We start from the raw sequence: 18,065 nt of genomic DNA on the forward strand, positions 1-18,065 counted from the left end.
CATGTCATCTTCTGCCCAAGTCGCTGGCCTATAATACTGGACTATATGCTCAAGGGCCCATTCATCATTTGCCCAGATAGTGACAGCCCTTTTGTCTCTTATGTTTGATATACTGGTTGGCTCAGCTCTTTCCCTTCTGCTAAGGGAATTAGGAAGAAGGAGGGTTTTATTGTGTCGAGCATACAAGTACCACATCAATTTTGGGGAAGTTTTCGGAATGCGACTTTTCCACACATTCAGAATAGACCATTTGGGGCAGTAAAGGGGCCCTTTGCGGTAGAGTTCCACACTGTGATTAACTTGGGGAAAGTATGGTTTATGAAAATGAAGTTAGATTCATTCCATGTTCCCCAAGATTCCGTTGTATTGGTGGTTTGATTTTGCAACTTCCCTCCTGTACATCTTAGGTTTCCAACAGTTATAGAGGAGCTTAGGCATATTCTCGAAGCGCAATATTTTCCTATGACAGAAGTTTGCAAGGGCCACATACCATGTTGGGGGATAGCCAGGAGACCAGTGTCATTATTTGGTTGGCTGTAATTGTATTCTTCAGTTTCCCAGGGCCATTGGTCTCCCATATTAGTACCTCCACATACATAGCATGAGGAGACATTTACGGCTGTCCCTACTACTTCAGCTAGGTTCATAAAGAGGTTTCTTGCTACTTGTGGAATGGAAAAGGGTTTTACACAGAGTAGGTTTTATTCATGAGGGAGGATTCCTGATATCCGACCCAGATGAGGACTCCTGGGTCCATTCCTCTGCCACAGATGAGGAGGCCCATTTGGACTCCTTTGTTGTACTTGTTGGGTTGTAGAATGGTGATCTTTAAGGGATTACATTGTGTAAGGGCACAATTGGTTGGAGGTTTACCTTAGGTGAAGGTAGTGGATTGTCCACATGTTTGCCAGGTGGCCCATGAGACAGCCCTAAATGGACAGAAGTACCAATCTCGGGTGTGAAAATCCGCTGCACTGTTTTGCCCTTCAGGATAACATATATACTTGTCGTTATGTGTGTGTTCTTGCTCCCAGCTGAGGCCCCCACAAGAGCCCCATGTGTTGGAATTTATCAAACAGTAACGAGACACTCTGGGATTTGGAAGTAACTGGGGTAGAATTGAACAGCTTTCCTTTTTGTTAAGATACCCTTATTTCCCATTGGTGGGAGACTGCTGGGGGCTTGGGGTCAAAGCAGGTTATTTGGCCAGATACATTACAGATACTATGGGAGATTCCCTGAATATGGCCCTTGCCGGTGTAATGGCTATGATATATTAATGTAGTATTGACATGGGCCCCCATTTGCACTCATTGGATACATGGACCACACTCTGGGGCATCCCCCTGGAACCAAGGGAGGATTAGGGAAATAACCGAAGGGACCTTGTGACTGGGATTAAACCAGATTCCTACTCTTTGGCTGTGTGTAGACCCATCAGCTTCCGAGGTGTGATTGGAGTAGAGCTTGGTGTTCCGTCCTCAACCTTCGGCTGTGTGTGAACCAGTCAGCTTCTGGGGTGTGACTGGAGCAGGGCTCGGCATTTTGTTCTTTTGCAAGGTGAGTTTGATTGAGTTGTAGGTGTCTGGAATACAGGTCCGGGACTCTGGGGCAGCTTGTTTGACATGGCTTTTGTGTATCCACGGGGTGATTTCAGTTACTTTAACTGCAGTGGGGGTGGATGAAATGACAAGATAGGGTCCTTGCCATGGAGGGATTAGTGAAGCTGATTTCAGTCTTTGACCTAGGCTGCATCTCCCAGTTGGCACGGGTGTATGGAGCTGCGTAAGCTAATGGGGGCCCTTTCTTGGACCCAAGTGATGCAAGTTTTATAGGGTTTTTCCTAAGCTGATCATTTGCTGAGCTATTGATAAGTTTCCTCTTTATCTGAGGTCCCTTTCTGTATTTCAGATTAAAGGGGCAGGGGGGCATCCCAAAAAGGATTTCATAAGGGATTAGGCTTGGTTTTTGGCTTAGGCTGTCTTGAACTTGGAGGAGAACACTTGGGAGCATTTACACCCATATAAGTCCAGTTTCTTGGCAAATATTGGCAATATAATTCTTTATTCTATGGTTCATTTGCTCTACTTTCCCTGAACTTTGAGGATGGTAAGTGGTGTGCAGTTTCCATTGGATATGTAGTGCTTTGGCAATCCTTTGAGTGATTTCAGAAACTAAGGCGGGTGGGTTCATTGTCAGAGCCAATTGAGAGGGTAGCCCATATCGAGGAATGATTTCCCTGAGCAGAACTTTGGCCACTTTTTCAGCTTTTTTGGTCCGAGTGGGGAAGGCTTCCACCCAGCTGGAAAAAGTACGAACGAGGACTAGGAGATATTTGTAGCCTCTGGATCATGGCATTTTGGTGAAATCTACTAGATCAATTGGCATACTGCCAATTCACTGGACTCCTGGGGCTCCCATGGGTCCTTGGTGAGGGTTATTCTTTGCATATTTCATGCACCGCTGACATACAGCATGGGTGACAGTGACTAGATTTGGAATGTAGAAGAATCTTCCTAAGATGGGTTTTTCCCAAGTGTGTGTTTTTGTGGTACTCCTGTACTATGGTTGCAGCCAATATTTGCGGCATGATTCTGTGATTGGGCGATGTCCATCACCTGTTTGCTCCTTGTGTCCCGCTCTCAGAGAGTATCCAATCTTTCTCAGCTTGAGTATATTGCTGGTGCCGGTGATTCAGAGACTGGGGGATGAAAGCAGGCTGAGTTTCTGATAATTAAGATGTTGGGGGATGAGGGCAGCGACTCAGATATGGATCCTTCCCATGTGGCTCTTTTTGCTTCAGTGTCTGCCCTCCAGTTTCCTTGAGCGACGGGGCTGTGGCTTGTCTGGTGTTCCTTGCAGAGCATCACGGCCACTTGGGTGGGTTCCCAAACTGCTTCTAATAGTACTATAGAGTGCCATATTTATTGCCCTTCCTCCTGAGTTAATGAGTCCTTTCTTTTGTATAAGGCTCCATGCACATGCAGGGTAAGGAAGGCATATTTGGAGTCTGTGTAGATGTTAACCTTGGCTCCAGCTGCAAGTTGTAGGGCTCAGGTGAGGGCAGTGAGTCGACTTTTTGGGTGAGGTGTTATCCGGGAGATGCTGCACTTCTCTTGTGGTTTCAGAGGTCACGACAGTGTATCCTGCTCTCTGGTCACTGACCTGAACAAATCTACTCCCATCCGTGAAGAACTCTATGTTGGGATTTGGTAGTGGCTGGTCTTGGAGGTCCAACATACACCTCTTGCTGTCTCCAGGCAGTTATGGGTTCACATCCCAGGCTCGACAGGTGGCAGGATAGCAGGATTCAGAGTTTTTATGAGTTCCAGTTGGACGGACAGATTTTCACGTAATAGAGCTTGATATTTAGCCTGGTGGCTGTTAGTAAGCCAGTGTGTTACTTTGGCTTATAAGATTGTGACTACCATGTGCGGAACCCAAACAATCATAGGCTGCCGAAGAATTAATTTCATGGCTTTTAGTGTTAGCATTGCTGCAGCAGCTCTAGCTTGTAGGCACGAGGGCCATCCCTGGGCTACAGTGTCCAGTTGCTTGTATAGATAGGCTACAGGTCTTTGCCAGGAACCCAGGTACTGAGTGAGTACTCCTACTGTGATGCCCTGGCGATTGTGGACATAGAGGTAGAATGGTTTACTGAGATCTGGAAGCCCGAGGGTCATTGCTTCCATCAGTGCTCACTTGAGAGCGGTGAAAGCTTCATTCTGTGGGCTTTCCCAGAGCAGGGGTTCATGATCTCCCTCCTTTGTGGCTTCATACAAAGGGTGCATGAGGACTCCAAAATTGGGATCCAAATGTGGCAGAATCTAGCTACTCTGAGGAATTCTCACAAATTTCAGCGAGTGCTGCTACAGATTGCTTCTTTTCTTTCAGGTCCTAATTTGCGGAGCCCCTGTGCTATTTTATAACCTAGATGCTTGACCCGAGGTAGGCAGATTTGGGCTTTCTTTTTAGATACCCGATAACCCTTTTGTTGCAAGTGTTTTAAGAGGGCATGGATTCCACTAGCACTGTTTTGGTAGGTGGGACTTCCAAGAATGAGGTCATCTACATATTGGAGGAGGAAACAATTATGGCTTTCTGGTTTAAAGGACTTAAAATCACTGGCCAGGGCTTGTCCACAAATAGTGGGCACATTTTTTAATCCCTGAGGGTCCCATGTCCAGGTAGGTTGTTGCTTTTCACCTGAGCTTGGATTGTCCCATAAAAGGTGAAGGTCGGTTGACTTCGGGGTGCTATTTGAATGCATATTTGAAGGCATCTTTGAAATCCAGGAATGAAAAGTAGACTGCTGATAAGGGTATCAAGCTGAGGAGAGTGTAAGGGTTGGGGACTGCTGGGTGTAGGGTTACTACCGCTGAGTTGACCGCTAACAAGTTCTGGACTGGGCGGTAATCCCCATCAGCCTTTTTAACTGGCAAGAGTTGGGTATTCCATGGAGACTGGCATGGCTTTAGTATGCCTTCATTCAGCAATCTCTAAATATGTAACCGGATTCTTTCTTGTGCTTCACGTGAAACAGGATATTGTTTTATGCTTACTGGGCTGGCTGTGGGCTTTATTTCAACAACAATTGGGAGAATGGCATGTGCCATCCCTGTTGGGTTGCCTTCTGCCCAAACTTTGGGTACATCTTTAAAGGGGAGCTGTGCAGCTGTAGATTGGCCGGCTTTGCTGAGGCAGAACAGTCTCCATTTTTCCTGCAGAGGGAGGGTTAATGCCACCATTGGAAACTTTGGTGGTCTGAGTGTTAGCGTGGATTGGCCTGTAGCATTAAAGGTAATTTGAGGTTGTGGATTGGACAACAGGTTCCTATCCAGAAGGGGGACAGGGCATTCTGGAAGATCCAGGAACTCGTGAATGACTTCTTTACCCCCAATGTTATAGGTCCTGGCTTGGAGAAAGGGTAGCTGGGTGCTTTTAACAGTTGCCCCTACTATAGTAGCTTGTCTTTTTGATAATGGCCTGTCTGGCCTGGTCATTACAGAGTATTGAGCCCCAGTGTTGTTGGACTTTTTTTTTTTAAAGATTTATTTTTTATTTATTTCTCTCCCCCACCCCCCATTGTCTGCTCTCTATGTCCATTCGCTGTGTGTTCTTCTGTGTCCACTTGCATTCTCATCAGTGGCACTGGGAATCTGTGTCTTTTTTGTTGTGTCTTATTGCTGTGTCAGCTCTATGTGTGCAGTGCCACTCCTGGGCAGGCTGCACTTTTTTTTTTGCATGGGGCAGCTCTCCTTGCGGGGTGCACTCCTTGTGCATGGGGCTCCCCTACACAGGGAGACACCCGTACACGGCACGGCACTCCTTGTGTGCATCAGCACTGTGTGGGCCAGCTCACCACATGGATCAGGAGGCCCTGGGTTTGAACACTGGACCTCCCATATGGTAGGTGGATGCTCTATCAGTTGAGCCAAATCTGCTTCCCCAGTTTGGACTCTAACCATAGGTTCTGTAGGGCCGAGAAAATAGGAGTCTAGTCTGTCCTAAAAATCCTCATCAGAGCCTTCTATTCCTGCAAGTCCAATGAGCTGATCCGCATGTTTCCCTTCTGAATTTTCCAGGGTTTAGTTTGTAGTACCCTGTTTGCTTTCCTAGCTAATGTTTTGGCCGCCTTCTTGAAGGCGATGGGGTCAAGCAGTCTGTTGGGGCACTCCTGCTTCCAGTGTCCTTCCTTCTTGCAGTATGCACACTGATTTCACCCTAGGGGTGGGCCCCCCTCCTTGGGGCAGGTGTGTCCCAGTTTACTTTCCTTGACAGGGGTTGCTTTTTTCTGCTATTGCTGCTGTGAGAAGGTCTGCTTTCTTTTTCATTTTCTGGTTTTCCTCTCTCCTGGTTTCTAGTCACAGTTGATATAAATATTGGTGGCTACCTCCATGAGCTGGGAAATGTTGATACCAGCAAACCCATCTAACTTCTGTAGCTTTCTTCAGATGTTGGCCTGTGATTGGGCAATGAATGCTGCACTGACTATTGTTTGGCTTTCAGGGGTGTCTGGGTTAAAGGGTGTGTATACACAAAACTCCTCACACAGTCACTCATAAAATTGAGCAGGGCTTTCATTGAGAGTCTGTAGGACTTGGGTGTTCCTTGCTATGTTTACTGCCTTTCAGCTCCCAGCTCTGAACCCTTCAACTAAGGCTCTATGAAAAGTTTCTAGTCAGTTGAGCCTGGTCGTGTCATTGAGATCCCATTGGGGGTCCTCGCCTGAGAACTGTGTGTGGGCATATTGGTCACTTTCCAGGGTTCCCTCAGGTGGGTGCTCTTTGAGCCAGGTTAGAGCCCCTGTGTGACTTGCGTTCTCTCCTCAAAGTTGAGTAAGGTCATGAGGAGTTGTTTGCAGTCAGCCCAGCAGTGTCTGTGGGTTTCTATGATGGACTGGAAGAGTTCCATCATGGCCTGAGGCTTCTCCGAGTATGGTGGGATGTGGCTTTTCCAGTTAAAGAGGTCAGTGGTAGTGAAGGGTTGGTACATGAATGTCCGGTTTCCACCTTGGACCTGGCCATTGGCATTGTAATCAATTGGAGTTTGGGCCTCATGGAGAAGTAATTGTAGGGTGGCCCTTCTCCCTGCTCCACCTGTCCCCAGGGCTCCCCGTGGTCTGAGTTGTCATCTTTCAGGGGCTCCTTCCTGATGGATGGTCGGCACTTGTGCCTGTGAATATGGCACTATGCTGCCAGGGGCCGAGATTGGCGGAGACAGCAGTTGCAGAGGTGAAGAGGCTGGGTTGCTTGGAGAAGCAGCTGTGGAAATGGCTGCAGGAGTGGCTGTGGGAGTGGCTGCAGGAGCGATGGGGCTGTGTTGCTTGGGGAAAGCGGCTGCGGAAACAGTGAGGCCATGCTGCTTGGGGAAAGCAGCTTGTCCCCATTCTTTGGCATTGGCGTGGTAGGACAAACCACATAAGGTGGCAGGAGGTCATTTTCATCTGGCTCTTCTAGAGTGGGTGGGTCTGAACTAGATTTCGAGCTCACTTTCCCTGGATCCTTTGCAAGGCACTTGTTTAACCTGGTTTCCTGGACAGCACCTCTGGGCTTTTATATCATGCAAATCTTGGCTTCTTTAGTCACCTGAATTTCCTTAACCAGGATGGTCTTTGACTCACAGAGTCCTGCCAGGCATCGATGTATGGGAACTGGTCAGGGTGCCATGGTTTCCACGTCCTGGGCTTTACGGATGAGCCAGGGGTCAAAGGCCCTCCTGGGGCCAGCCCATGCTGAAAGTCGGTCATTCTAATTCACAAAGCGTTCTAAGTTTTCCTGGCTGGAACTTTATGCTGTATACATCTCCATGGAATGCTTGGGGAAAGTTTTTCAGCATACAACCTAACAGGGTCCTACTGTGTGTGTTCCCCATGTTTCCACGCTGTGTCAGCACTGCACAACACTCAGCCTTTTCACTTCATCCATCTCTGGCTGTGCCCCTTGCAGGGACTTACTGCACCTCTTAGCCTTAGCAGGTCAGTATAAACCCCCGACTTGGATGAAGGACTCTGGAGGGTGCCTTCACTGCCCTTGACCAGAGGAGGTCACCACGGAACCACAGATTGGGACTCCGCTCTCGCCCCACAGAAGTCTGTCTCTGCGTTTCACTCAGTCTCCACAGTCACACGCACACAGCCACCTGCTTTCCTTTCATTTCTCGGACCTAGAGAAGACGGCTTCCTCCCTTCTTCTCGGGAGTACTAGGATCTTCTTGGGAGCTGATCAGGCTCTCCTCCAACTTTTCAGCATTAGGCTTTTCCTGAGCTATGCCCCTGGGGTCTTACCTGTCTGGCATGTGGAACTCCTTTGCTTTGTTCTCAGGATCTCCTTCAAACCCTCCAGTGCCTCTGGTTTCTTCCAGGAGGGCTCTGGCAGAGTCCACAACCTCTTTCTGGACTAAAGGGGTCTGGGATGCCCTGGGCTGGGGTTCACCTGGGCCCTCCCAGCCTTCTTGGAGGTGTCCGAGAGGGGCAACCAAGTGTTGCCATCTCTGGCCTTGCAGCGATCTTGGACAAGCCCCCAGAGATGTTGTGGTAGTCAGAAAGGTCCAGTGACCATGGTATTGAGGGCCAGGACACAAGGCTTTTCTGAGAAGGAAGGTTTGTTAACAGCTGGCTGGGCCTGGTGGACTTCTGTCCAAAGACCAAGTCCCGAGCACTATTTCCAGGTCCTTTTTATACAGAGGACTTAGGAGTGGGGGTTAAGTGGTGCTTTGGTGCAAAAAGGACCTTCTTTGTTAGTTTCTTAGAGTTTAGGGGTTTGTTTCGATACTAGGTAAGCTTGGATTAGCATATCGCCCACATACCAGGTAAGTTTGAATTAACATATTGCCCACATTCCATCTGGATGTAAGTTCGAATATACATTCAGTCTACATCCTTTCAGAATATTCAAAGCCTGTAGAGCCTATATCACTTAATTGGCTCTCCAGAAACTAGGCAAACTTGGATACAGAATTAGATAAGTTTGAATTCATGCACAGGCCATATTAAATTCAGGGAAATAGATTGTCATGTATTTCCAGATATGGCCCCTGAAGGGGTATTGATTTCATGATGCTGTGTGCCTTGCTTCTGTTTCCACCAGATGTAATTTTATTTTTTTAAAAGTGAGACTGTATTCTTATTTACTTCAGTGTTTCTCAGTGGGGGGTGATTTGCCCCATGGAGGACCTTTGACAACATCTGGAGACTGGTTGTCACAACTAGGGGGGTGAGAGGGGTGTGCAACTTGTATCTAGTAGGTAAACCAGAGATGCTGCTAAACATCTTATGGTCCATCACATCAGAGAATTACCTGGCCCCAAATGTCAATAGTACTACTGTTGAGACATCCTGCTTTATACATATTTCTATTTTGTGTAAACTTTCCTCATCGACACATATATCTAATCCTTTTTAATGGTTTAGTACAATAGTACAATATTACATGGATGTATCTTAGATTTTTCAACTGCTTCCCTTTTCTTTTTTTGTTAGATTTATTTTTTTAATTTATTTCTCTCCCCTTTCCCCCCTCCCCCCTTCCCTCCCTGCTCCCCCCCCCCCCCCACTGTTGTCTGCTCTCTGTGTCCATTTGCTGTGTGTTTTCTGTGACCACTTCTATCCTTATCAGCAGCACTGGGAATCTGTTTATTTTTGTTGCATCGTTCTTGTTGTGTCAGCTCTCTGTGTGTGTGGCACCATTCCTGGGCAGGCTGCACTTTCTTTCGCGCTGGGCGGCTCTCCTTATGGGGCGCACTCCTTGCGCGTGGGGCTTCCCTATGCGGGGGACACTCCTGCGTGGCACGGCACTCCTCCTGGTGCCCATCAGCACTGCGCATGGGCCAGCTCGACACTGGTCAAGGAGGCCCGGGGTTTGAACCACGGACCTCCCATGTGGTAGGCGGACGCCATATCCATTGGGCCAAGTCCGCTTCCCATCAACTGCTTTCCTTTTGATGACAATTTAAATATATCTCTCCCCTTTTTTCCAAATACTATATTGTTTCAGTGGATATGTATCTGCATACCATGTCTGTGCATATGCATACTTTATTTAGTATTTCTGTAAGATATAGTCTTAAGAGATGTTCCAGGGTTAAAAATAAAAATTTGATAATGCAAGGTTGTTCTCCCTTCCCCAGTGCCCTGAAAAGTTGTGAAGTGGTGCTTTTCTGGGACTGAAAAGTATGATTGATATTCTTCTGGACAGGTGAAGAAGAAGGGCATTCCATGCAGAGGGTCATCAGTAACTACAAAGGCAGAGGGGTATGAAGCTGCATAGTGTAGGGGGGTTGGGGCAGTCTTACGTTGAATTTTGGGTTAGAGTGGCAGAGACAAGGCAGCCTATTAAATTAAAACATTTTGCACAGTTTGAAAACATAAATTTATTTCATTATCTGCAAATATATTTTCCTCTGCGATCAGTATCATAATGAAATGTTCTTGAAGTTGAAGCAAAAATTCACACATTGAAAAAAAATTCTCATCTCCTGATTAAATTTTTGATATATAAAAAGTAGAATGAAAAAATTACCTGTTGCGTATAAGGGAGGCAACATAGATCCAAACAGACAAAACGTTTTTGGGATATGGGTGGATATATACAGCTAAAGCAAATTCAACATTAGGAACATCAATATTATGTACTCCAGTGCTATACACAGCTTCAATTAAAGGCTTCACTTCAGAGTAGGGCATGTGAAGGGGAAATCCAGAGAACTGTGGGAGAGAAGACAACATTGGTTGTGGTTAGTGAAGTCTGAGGATTTCACTATGTTTTTTCCCTCATTTAAATGTATGTAATTCTTTATATAGTAAGTCTTCCTTCTGGATCTTGGAGCCATTTATTTAGTTCTGCTTTTCTATTTAGCTTTATATTAGCCATACAGAAAGGGGAGTGGGGATTAAATACCCTTTTTGTTTTAGTTACTAGTATATTGACAGTTACGCTCCACCATCCCCTTCCCTTTTCCCTACAGCCTCTGGTTTGCATAGTTACTATTGTAGTTCTAGGGACTTTGGTAAAGCTAACAGTGCATTCCATCCCCACCCTGGCCACAATGTTTGATACAGGGATGGGCATGTGATTAAATGAGCCTCAATCATCGTAAATCTTGGGAACCTGGCTAGGAATAATGGCACACAGATACTCTTTCCTGCTTTGGACAATGTTTGTGCAGTTGTGAGTCCTTTAACTGTTGCAGCCATTTGCTACTGTGAGAAAAGGCAGCCTGAGGATGATGCCATCACATGGGGGAGGGCAGAGTAGGATGACTTGCAGAAAAATGGAACAGCCGCGATGTCTTCTCATCTCTAGTTTCACATAAACCAGTAAATTACTTTGTTGTAATACTTACAGTGTATTTATAAAAGACATATTTTTTTCATATAGAGGCATTTTAGTATTTAATTATAGGTTTATTGAGATTTAAATTTTTAAATTTAATTTCTTTGTCTATGCTGCTCAATCTATGTACTTGGGGGAGAAATGTAGGTATTTTCTTTCTAAAAAATCTTTACTGAGTTACTTTCAATTTGAAATGAACAAATCCCCAGGGTCAGTTGAGGAGCTATTCGTACTTACTCTGTAGTCTCCTAATTGTTTCAGCAGTTCTGCTCTGTGGTCATCTTCTACATCTTCTCCTTGACTTCTTTCTAATAGAGGCAAGAAGTGACGCAGCGTTGAGGTACAGTATCTATTCCACCGAGTCAGATGGCGTGGCCTCCAGTCCATGATTTTTTCTTTTAGTATTTTTTCAATCCTGTTCATAAAAAATAAACTCCATTTTTGGGTGACTTGACTTTTCTCTTATTAAAAAAAAAAAAAGCCACATTTGATTTGTTTGCAGTGGGGATTCAGGTGATTATGTAACTACATTTTTGTCTGTGGAGTTGTCATTCACCAGTCATGGTACCTAATCACAGCTGAAAAAAATAACACAAGCAATCCTTGTTCTAAGGGTTGAGTATGGGTATGGGGAAGGGAATAGACCTGTAAATAGAACGTATGATACCCTAAGGGTCAAAAAAGATGCTTGAAATGTAACACAGAAGAGGTGACACTGAATGACTAAGGGATAAATTCAACAAAGTTAGCAAAAGATTTTTATTATCATGAAATATTCTATCAGTTGATTTACTGATAACATATACATCAGATCCAGGCATAAGGGATGAGGCTTATGTTGAGAGTCTCAGATCTTTGTAGGGCTATTAATGCCCTTTACTGATTTTTTAGCCCAGTGAGACTTCTCCTCACAAGGATCATCTTTTTTTTTTTTCTAAATTGCCTTTAAAACTTCCTTTAAAATACAAACCATTATTGCAACTTAATGTTTGATAGCCTGCTTTATAGTTAATTGGTAGGTATTGGGTTTATAGGATATAAAACTTAAAATGTGGAATGGAAAATAGCTACCATTTATTGAGCCCTAATTAACCAGGTACTGTTGTAAGTGCTTTTCATATATTTTTATTTAATCCACCTAATAACCCTCTGTGGTAGGGGATATTGTCACCATTTCACATACGAGGTGACAGTTTGAAGTAGACTAAATGACTTGAGTAAGACAGGGGAGCTGGGATTCGAATCGACACCCTGCCAATTCTAAAGCCTCTTGTTGGGAGTGGATGTGGCTCCAGCAATTGAGCACCCACCTCCCACATGGGAGGTCCTGGATTCAGTTCCTCGTGCCTCCTGAGAAGACAAACAAACAAAACAAATGAAAAACCAACTCAGGGAAGCCGATGTGGCTCAGTGATTGAGCGCTGACTTCCCACACACAAGGTGCCAGGTACAATGCCCAGCCCCAATCCCCGGCCCCTGGTACCTCAAAGAAAGAAAAACAAAACTAAATAAATAAAGCCTCTTGTCATCCCCTAACAAATAATACAGATTTGGGGACCCAGACAGCTTTCCATTGCTCAACAGCTATAGGATCCACTTTTATTTTGGCACAGAGTATTAATACATATTCCTTGTTTTGGGTTTCAGGATGGTCTGAATAAGAGTGTATGACTGAATTGCCAAGCACTTCATCAGTATTGGAGAGATAAATGACATGTGTCTCATAGATAGTATTTTGAAGCTATTGGAGGAAACAAAAAGTTTTATTTTAGATTAATTGTCCTAGGTGAGGATCCTAAATAAGGCTTTACAGACAAATTGAGAGTCAGTTGGTGTTTGTTAGTAATAATACCTAAAAAGGGGTCATGTTTCCTCTCTTATTTGACATGCCTCTCTTCACACAGCTTGATACAGTAGAAAGGGTACACAGACCTTGAAACCATAAAGACCTAACTGGGCTCAGAAGCTGCCTTTAGCACTTAACAGGTATGCAGACCTCTCTGAGCCTCAGTTTCCACATTTGTGAAACTGGGAGAATAAGTTCCATTTTACAGGGTTATAAGGGTTAAAATGGGACCTGCCTTCTCCATGCATCATGTTTATAAATTAGCTGAAGTTCTATAAGCCACTAATTAGACAAAAGAAGCATGCTTAGGCTGAGGATTATGAGAACACGATATCAAGCTCTACTCTGAAGTAAAGTCTTGGGAAAACTACTTTCATTTGTTTCTCCCCCGCCATGCTGATGCAGACGCCTTCTTTTTAGCCACACTATTTAGAGACCACCTCTGTCCTTGCTATCTATAAACATGAAATAAAGCTTAATTGCCCATGTTATTTCACATTTACTCAGGCTGAAAATAGTTGAAAGTTTGGTATTATATTCCATGTGACAGATTACATGTGGATTTATGGATATTAAGTTACCTGTCTTGTAGCTCAGCTGTAGCTGTTTTGTCTGTTTGCTGGTAAATGAGCTCTTCTGGCTATAAAAGAAAATAGTTCAGCAATTCTAAAAATCATCTACACTTAGAATGTGAATAGCTGTACATTCTTCTAAAAATGTTTTTAAACAATTATGAAATCTCAGACACTCAACAAGAAATACATCACAAATAAACTAGAGTGTTGTTTAGTTCTTCCTCAATCTCATTTCCCTTTTCTCTCCTCACAGAAGTAACCATGACCTGAATTTGTGTTGTTTTTTTCCCCCATTTAGTAAATACTGAGTACCTATTGTGTGCCAGGCACTAATCTAGGGGGCTAGTTGTGAGTGATAGCTGTGAACAAAAACCCTTACCCTTATGGAGCTTATGTTATAGCGAGTGAGATAGACAAATTAGTAAAACATCTTTATGATTTTGCCACAGATGTATGTATACTAAACAATGTATTGTATTATTTTCCATGTTTTCTAAGCTATATAATAGTTTTATACTGTGAGTAGGCAACTTGCTTTTTGCCCCTTATTTTATTTAGAGATAATAGCAAACACATTTTAGAGTGCTTACTAAGACTCACTCATGTTGATTTGTATAGGTTCATTCATTTACTCCTAAAAAAATTATATTATGTACCATAATTTATTTATTCCTTCTTTTATTCCAATTCTTTTGCTATTTCAGTGTTTCTATGAAACATCTTGTATATGTCACCATGTGCACATATGGGACAATTTTTCTAAGGCAGGGTTTTCAAATCTTTTTTTGAAAGTTTTTATTCACAGTAAAAAATACATTTTATATTACAAACCCAGTACACACATACATGTATCTAACTATTAAGTGGAAACAAGAGTTTTAGGAAACAATGCTTATGTTTACTACTTACAATCTACTAGTCTGGATCTTCAATTATTGTATGAGCCATTAATGGATCATGCCCTGCATTTTGATCTCCTGTCTCATTTGTGGTCATGAAATCAGTTTTAGTTAATTGAGACCAGCATTTTAAAAAAAACTAAAAATTGAAGTAAAATAAAATATATTTTGTGATACTAATGGGACTTTTTATATCAGAACTTTTTCTTTCATATATTTGTATATACTGGTTCATGATGCAGAATATATTTCTTATTGTAAATTGGGCTGAAATAGTTTGAAAAACAAACACTGTTCCAGGCTAAATACCTGGGGCCAAAATATATCTGGCTACTGTATAACAATATCAAATTCCTTATTTTCTTTGTCTATATTTAATTGTTAAAAAAGGAATATACCTGAATACTGCAAAGTCCAGGATATGGAAGGCTTCTTGAAAAGAAAGACTTCCAAAGCTTGGGCTTGGTGACATCAAAATTTATCCTTAGAGGAGAATCATATTGTTGAATGTTAAACCAAATCTAAAAAAGATAGGACAAAATTAGAATATATGTTAGATGATATGTATGTATGTCTGAATGTGCACATATATATATACACAGAGGGAGAGATAGTAAGAGTGCACAAAGGCATTGCATTTGGTAAAAGCATTTGTTGGCCTACGTGTATCCCAGGAGATATAGTTTTGGTTTTATGATGCAGCATTTCAGTGATTCTAAAGTGCATGCTTTTCGTCAGTTTTTGCTTTGGAAAACTGACATGCATTTTATAATCAGTGTTATGATACAGTTGTCATTGAACATTTTCCCCATTTTTTATATCCGAAATTGGGATGTATCTTACTGATAATTGTATATTCATGAAATAAGGTAGTTCCTGATAAGAAATTTAAAATATATTAGAAGAAATAAGACAAGGTCAATCCTTTCTCCAACTAGCCTTTTCTGACCCTACTCTTTTCCAGCCTTCATTAAGGCAGTGTAGCCCATTGGCTCTGGAGCCAGACCACCTGAATTAGAACTCTAGCTCAAATAGTTATTAACTGTGTGAACTTGGACGATTTATTTAACTTCTATAGAGTGTTTCTTTATCTTTAAAAGCAGGGTAATATTACTTACTAATAAGGTTGTTGAATGGATTAAATGAACTAATTCATGTACATTTCTTAGAATAATATTTGGTGCATATTAAATGCTCAGTAATTGTTAGCTGTTGTTATAATCATCATCATCATTATTTCATTGTTTATAATTGCCTATTTAGTCATCTTTCTCCTCACTAGACTATTAGACTATTATCTTGAGGACAGTTGCCATATGTCTTATTCTCCATATTTATTATCTTTAGCATCTAGCATAACTCCTGACATATAGTGGGTAGACTGAATGACTGTGCATGAATGGTAAACTCATCTATTCAGAATACTTATCAAGTACCTGTTGTGTCCAGACTCAGTCCTAATCACTGGGGATAAAATAGTAAATGAAATAGGAGTTCCTAATTTCATGAAGTAGTAAATAGAAGATATAGTAAACAAATCAACAAGTAAATGCATAGGATATCAGATGATGTTAAGTGATGTCATAGATTGCGTTATTGGCCACAATTCTTCTTCTCTTCCTTTATGCATATACTTTGCAATGTTACTTTGTAATTCCTTTCTGCAAAAAGGCAGAGTATATTTCTCCACTTCGTGGCTTTAGGCCAGTGGAATGATGTGGCAATGTCAGTGTGTGACTTTTGAGACTAAGCCTTGAGGGTCTGTATTTCCTGCTTGCCCTCTTGTGCCTCTGCCATTGCTATTGTCCTTTAGTCTGAGCCCCAGAATGAATAAAGCAGAACTATCAAAGCCAAGCCACTGATCTGCAGGAGAAGCAGAGCTGCTCCAGCCACCGCAACCCTCACATCAGCAAAGCCTTCGCAGCTGACCCACAGAATAAATGCTTGGAGCCAGTTAGTTTGGGGATGGGTTTTTACACATTTGTATTATGGCATTAGTTAACCACTACAAGAGTGAAGAAGAAAACTAAGATGGGAGAAGGACGTAATTTTAGGGTGGGCAGAGAAATTCTCATTGGAAAGGTTACATAAGCAGAAATGCAGATGGGGACAAATGTTTGAAGATATTTGGTGGAAAGAGGGTCTTCTATGCAGAGGAAACAGCAAATGTAGTGTGCTTGATGTGTTTGGGGAACAGTAAGGAAGACAGTGGCTTTAGAGAAGTGAGCAAATTAGAGAGCAAGTAAATGATTAGGTCAGTGGAAGGCCTTATGGGCCATTTTAAAGATTTAGGCTTTTATTCTTGAGTGAGCTGGGAAGGCAATGGAGTATTTTGAGCAGAGGAGTGACATAATTTGTCTTTCATTTTAACAGGATTGCTCTTTGCTGTTTTGAGACTGGACAGAATAGGGCATAGGCAAGTAGTGAAGCCCCCCAGGTAGGAGGTTATTTGAAATAATCCATGTAAGAGCTGAAGTGACGTGGACCAAAATGGTAGCAGTGAAAGTGGTGAACGGTGGTCAGATTCTGGATATATTGTGAAGGTGGAGCCAACAAGATTTGGTGATAGATTTGATGTTGGAGAGTGAGAGACAGGAGAGGAATCAAAGATGACTCCAAGGATTTTAAATGATGGAGTTGCCATTTATTGGAATGGGAAAGACTGTAAAAGGAAATCAGTTCAAATATGAGCATGCTAAGTTTGAAGTATCTACCTGACATCCAGATGAAGATGAGTAGGTAGTAGGATACTTGAATCTGAAGTTTGGGGGAGCTAACTTTGAGTTAGAGAGAGAAGTTTGGGAATCATTAATGTATAGATGGTGTTCCTCAGGAAGAAGTATAGTTAGAAAATCCTGCCTATTGACTGCATTTAGTAAGAATTCTGAGGATCTCTAGTGCTTAGAATTTGGAGAAATAGGAAAATGCAAAGGACACAGAGAAAGATCAGTCAATGAGGTAGGAGGCGTTCCAAATCAACAAATTGTTTTAAGAAGGCAAAGGCCTTAGGAAGTACAGTTTGGCTACAGTATAGGCAAAGTGCAGAAAAGTAGTGGGCAACAGCACTTGAAAAAAGAGTGGAAGTTTGATTACATAGGGCTTTGAAATCTAAAGTGAGAAGTTTATTCTTAAATCTGTTTGCAGTGAAGTGCCCCAGGTCTCTTTGAGCCATAGAATGATGAAAGCTGAATATTAAGATGCTTTAAATCAGGCAGCAGTGTATCAAATAAAGAGCTGAATTGGAACAGATTATTTAGGTGGCTATTTATGGTAAAGCAGTGATGAAACAATAATGGCATGACCTGGGAAAAAGAAAAGGTAGAATCTATATGATTTGGATCTATAAATATAATTTGAAAGTAGGAGGAAGTAAGGGAGGTGGGGAGAAAATCAAAGACAATTCCGGGATTTGAATTTGGATAATTGACATTCACAGTAATAGGAAGCTAGGAGGAGGAGCTGGTTTTTGGAGGCAAAGGTGAAATGAATTGTGTTTTGGATATGCTAAGTTTGAGATTCTGATAAGCACCTGGGTGTCTAGAAAAGAGTTGCAAATCCAGGATTCTAAGGAAGAAGCTAGGGATAGTAACAAAAGAATTATAACTTCTCTGCCCCAAGAAGCTTCATAGAGCCGAAAAAAATAATAATAGGTTTGGTCCTGGAAGAAATCTAAATATAAAAGCTTTGGGAACATCTACTCTTAAGGGGTAGGAAGATGGACCAGTGAAAGAAAACATAAGAAGTTATTATAGAGAAATGAAAACCAAACAGTCCTTCATCAGTAAACCAAGGAAGGTGAAAGAGTTGTGTTTTGTTTTGTTTTCCATGAAGAAGAGGGGGTCGGGGGTGTCATGTATCACAGAAAAGGAGAGTGCGGGATGAGAGTACATCATTGGATTTATTTATCCATTAG

The 18,065-nt window shown here is 42.5% G+C and overlaps 1 protein-coding gene across 5 annotated transcripts in view; it reads right to left on the reverse strand.

Annotated features, from left to right (window-relative positions):
* Positions 1–9,845: 9,845 nt before the first annotated feature.
* The window catches only part of CC2D2A (coiled-coil and C2 domain containing 2A), a 131,132-nt gene continuing 122,912 nt past the window's right edge, over positions 9,846–18,065 (reverse strand). For 4 of the 5 annotated variants that reach the window (XM_058300761.2, XM_058300755.2, XM_058300751.2 and 1 more), the window contains 4 exons: positions 14,551–14,673; positions 13,260–13,318; positions 11,070–11,247; positions 9,846–10,204 (listed from right to left, as the gene is read on the reverse strand). In XM_058300761.2, coding sequence (XP_058156744.1) covers positions 10,016–10,204; positions 11,070–11,247; positions 13,260–13,318; positions 14,551–14,673 — 549 coding nt within the window. In that variant the 3' untranslated portion in view covers positions 9,846–10,015. Of the gene's footprint in view, positions 10,205–11,069; positions 11,248–12,142; positions 12,183–13,259; positions 13,319–14,550; positions 14,674–18,065 lie in introns of all 5 variants that reach the window. The other variant, XR_011649604.1, reaches the window with a different exon arrangement.

This window comes from Dasypus novemcinctus, chromosome 1 (assembly GCF_030445035.2).
Source record: "Dasypus novemcinctus isolate mDasNov1 chromosome 1, mDasNov1.1.hap2, whole genome shotgun sequence".
Classification (NCBI taxonomy): domain Eukaryota; kingdom Metazoa; phylum Chordata; class Mammalia; order Cingulata; family Dasypodidae; genus Dasypus; species Dasypus novemcinctus.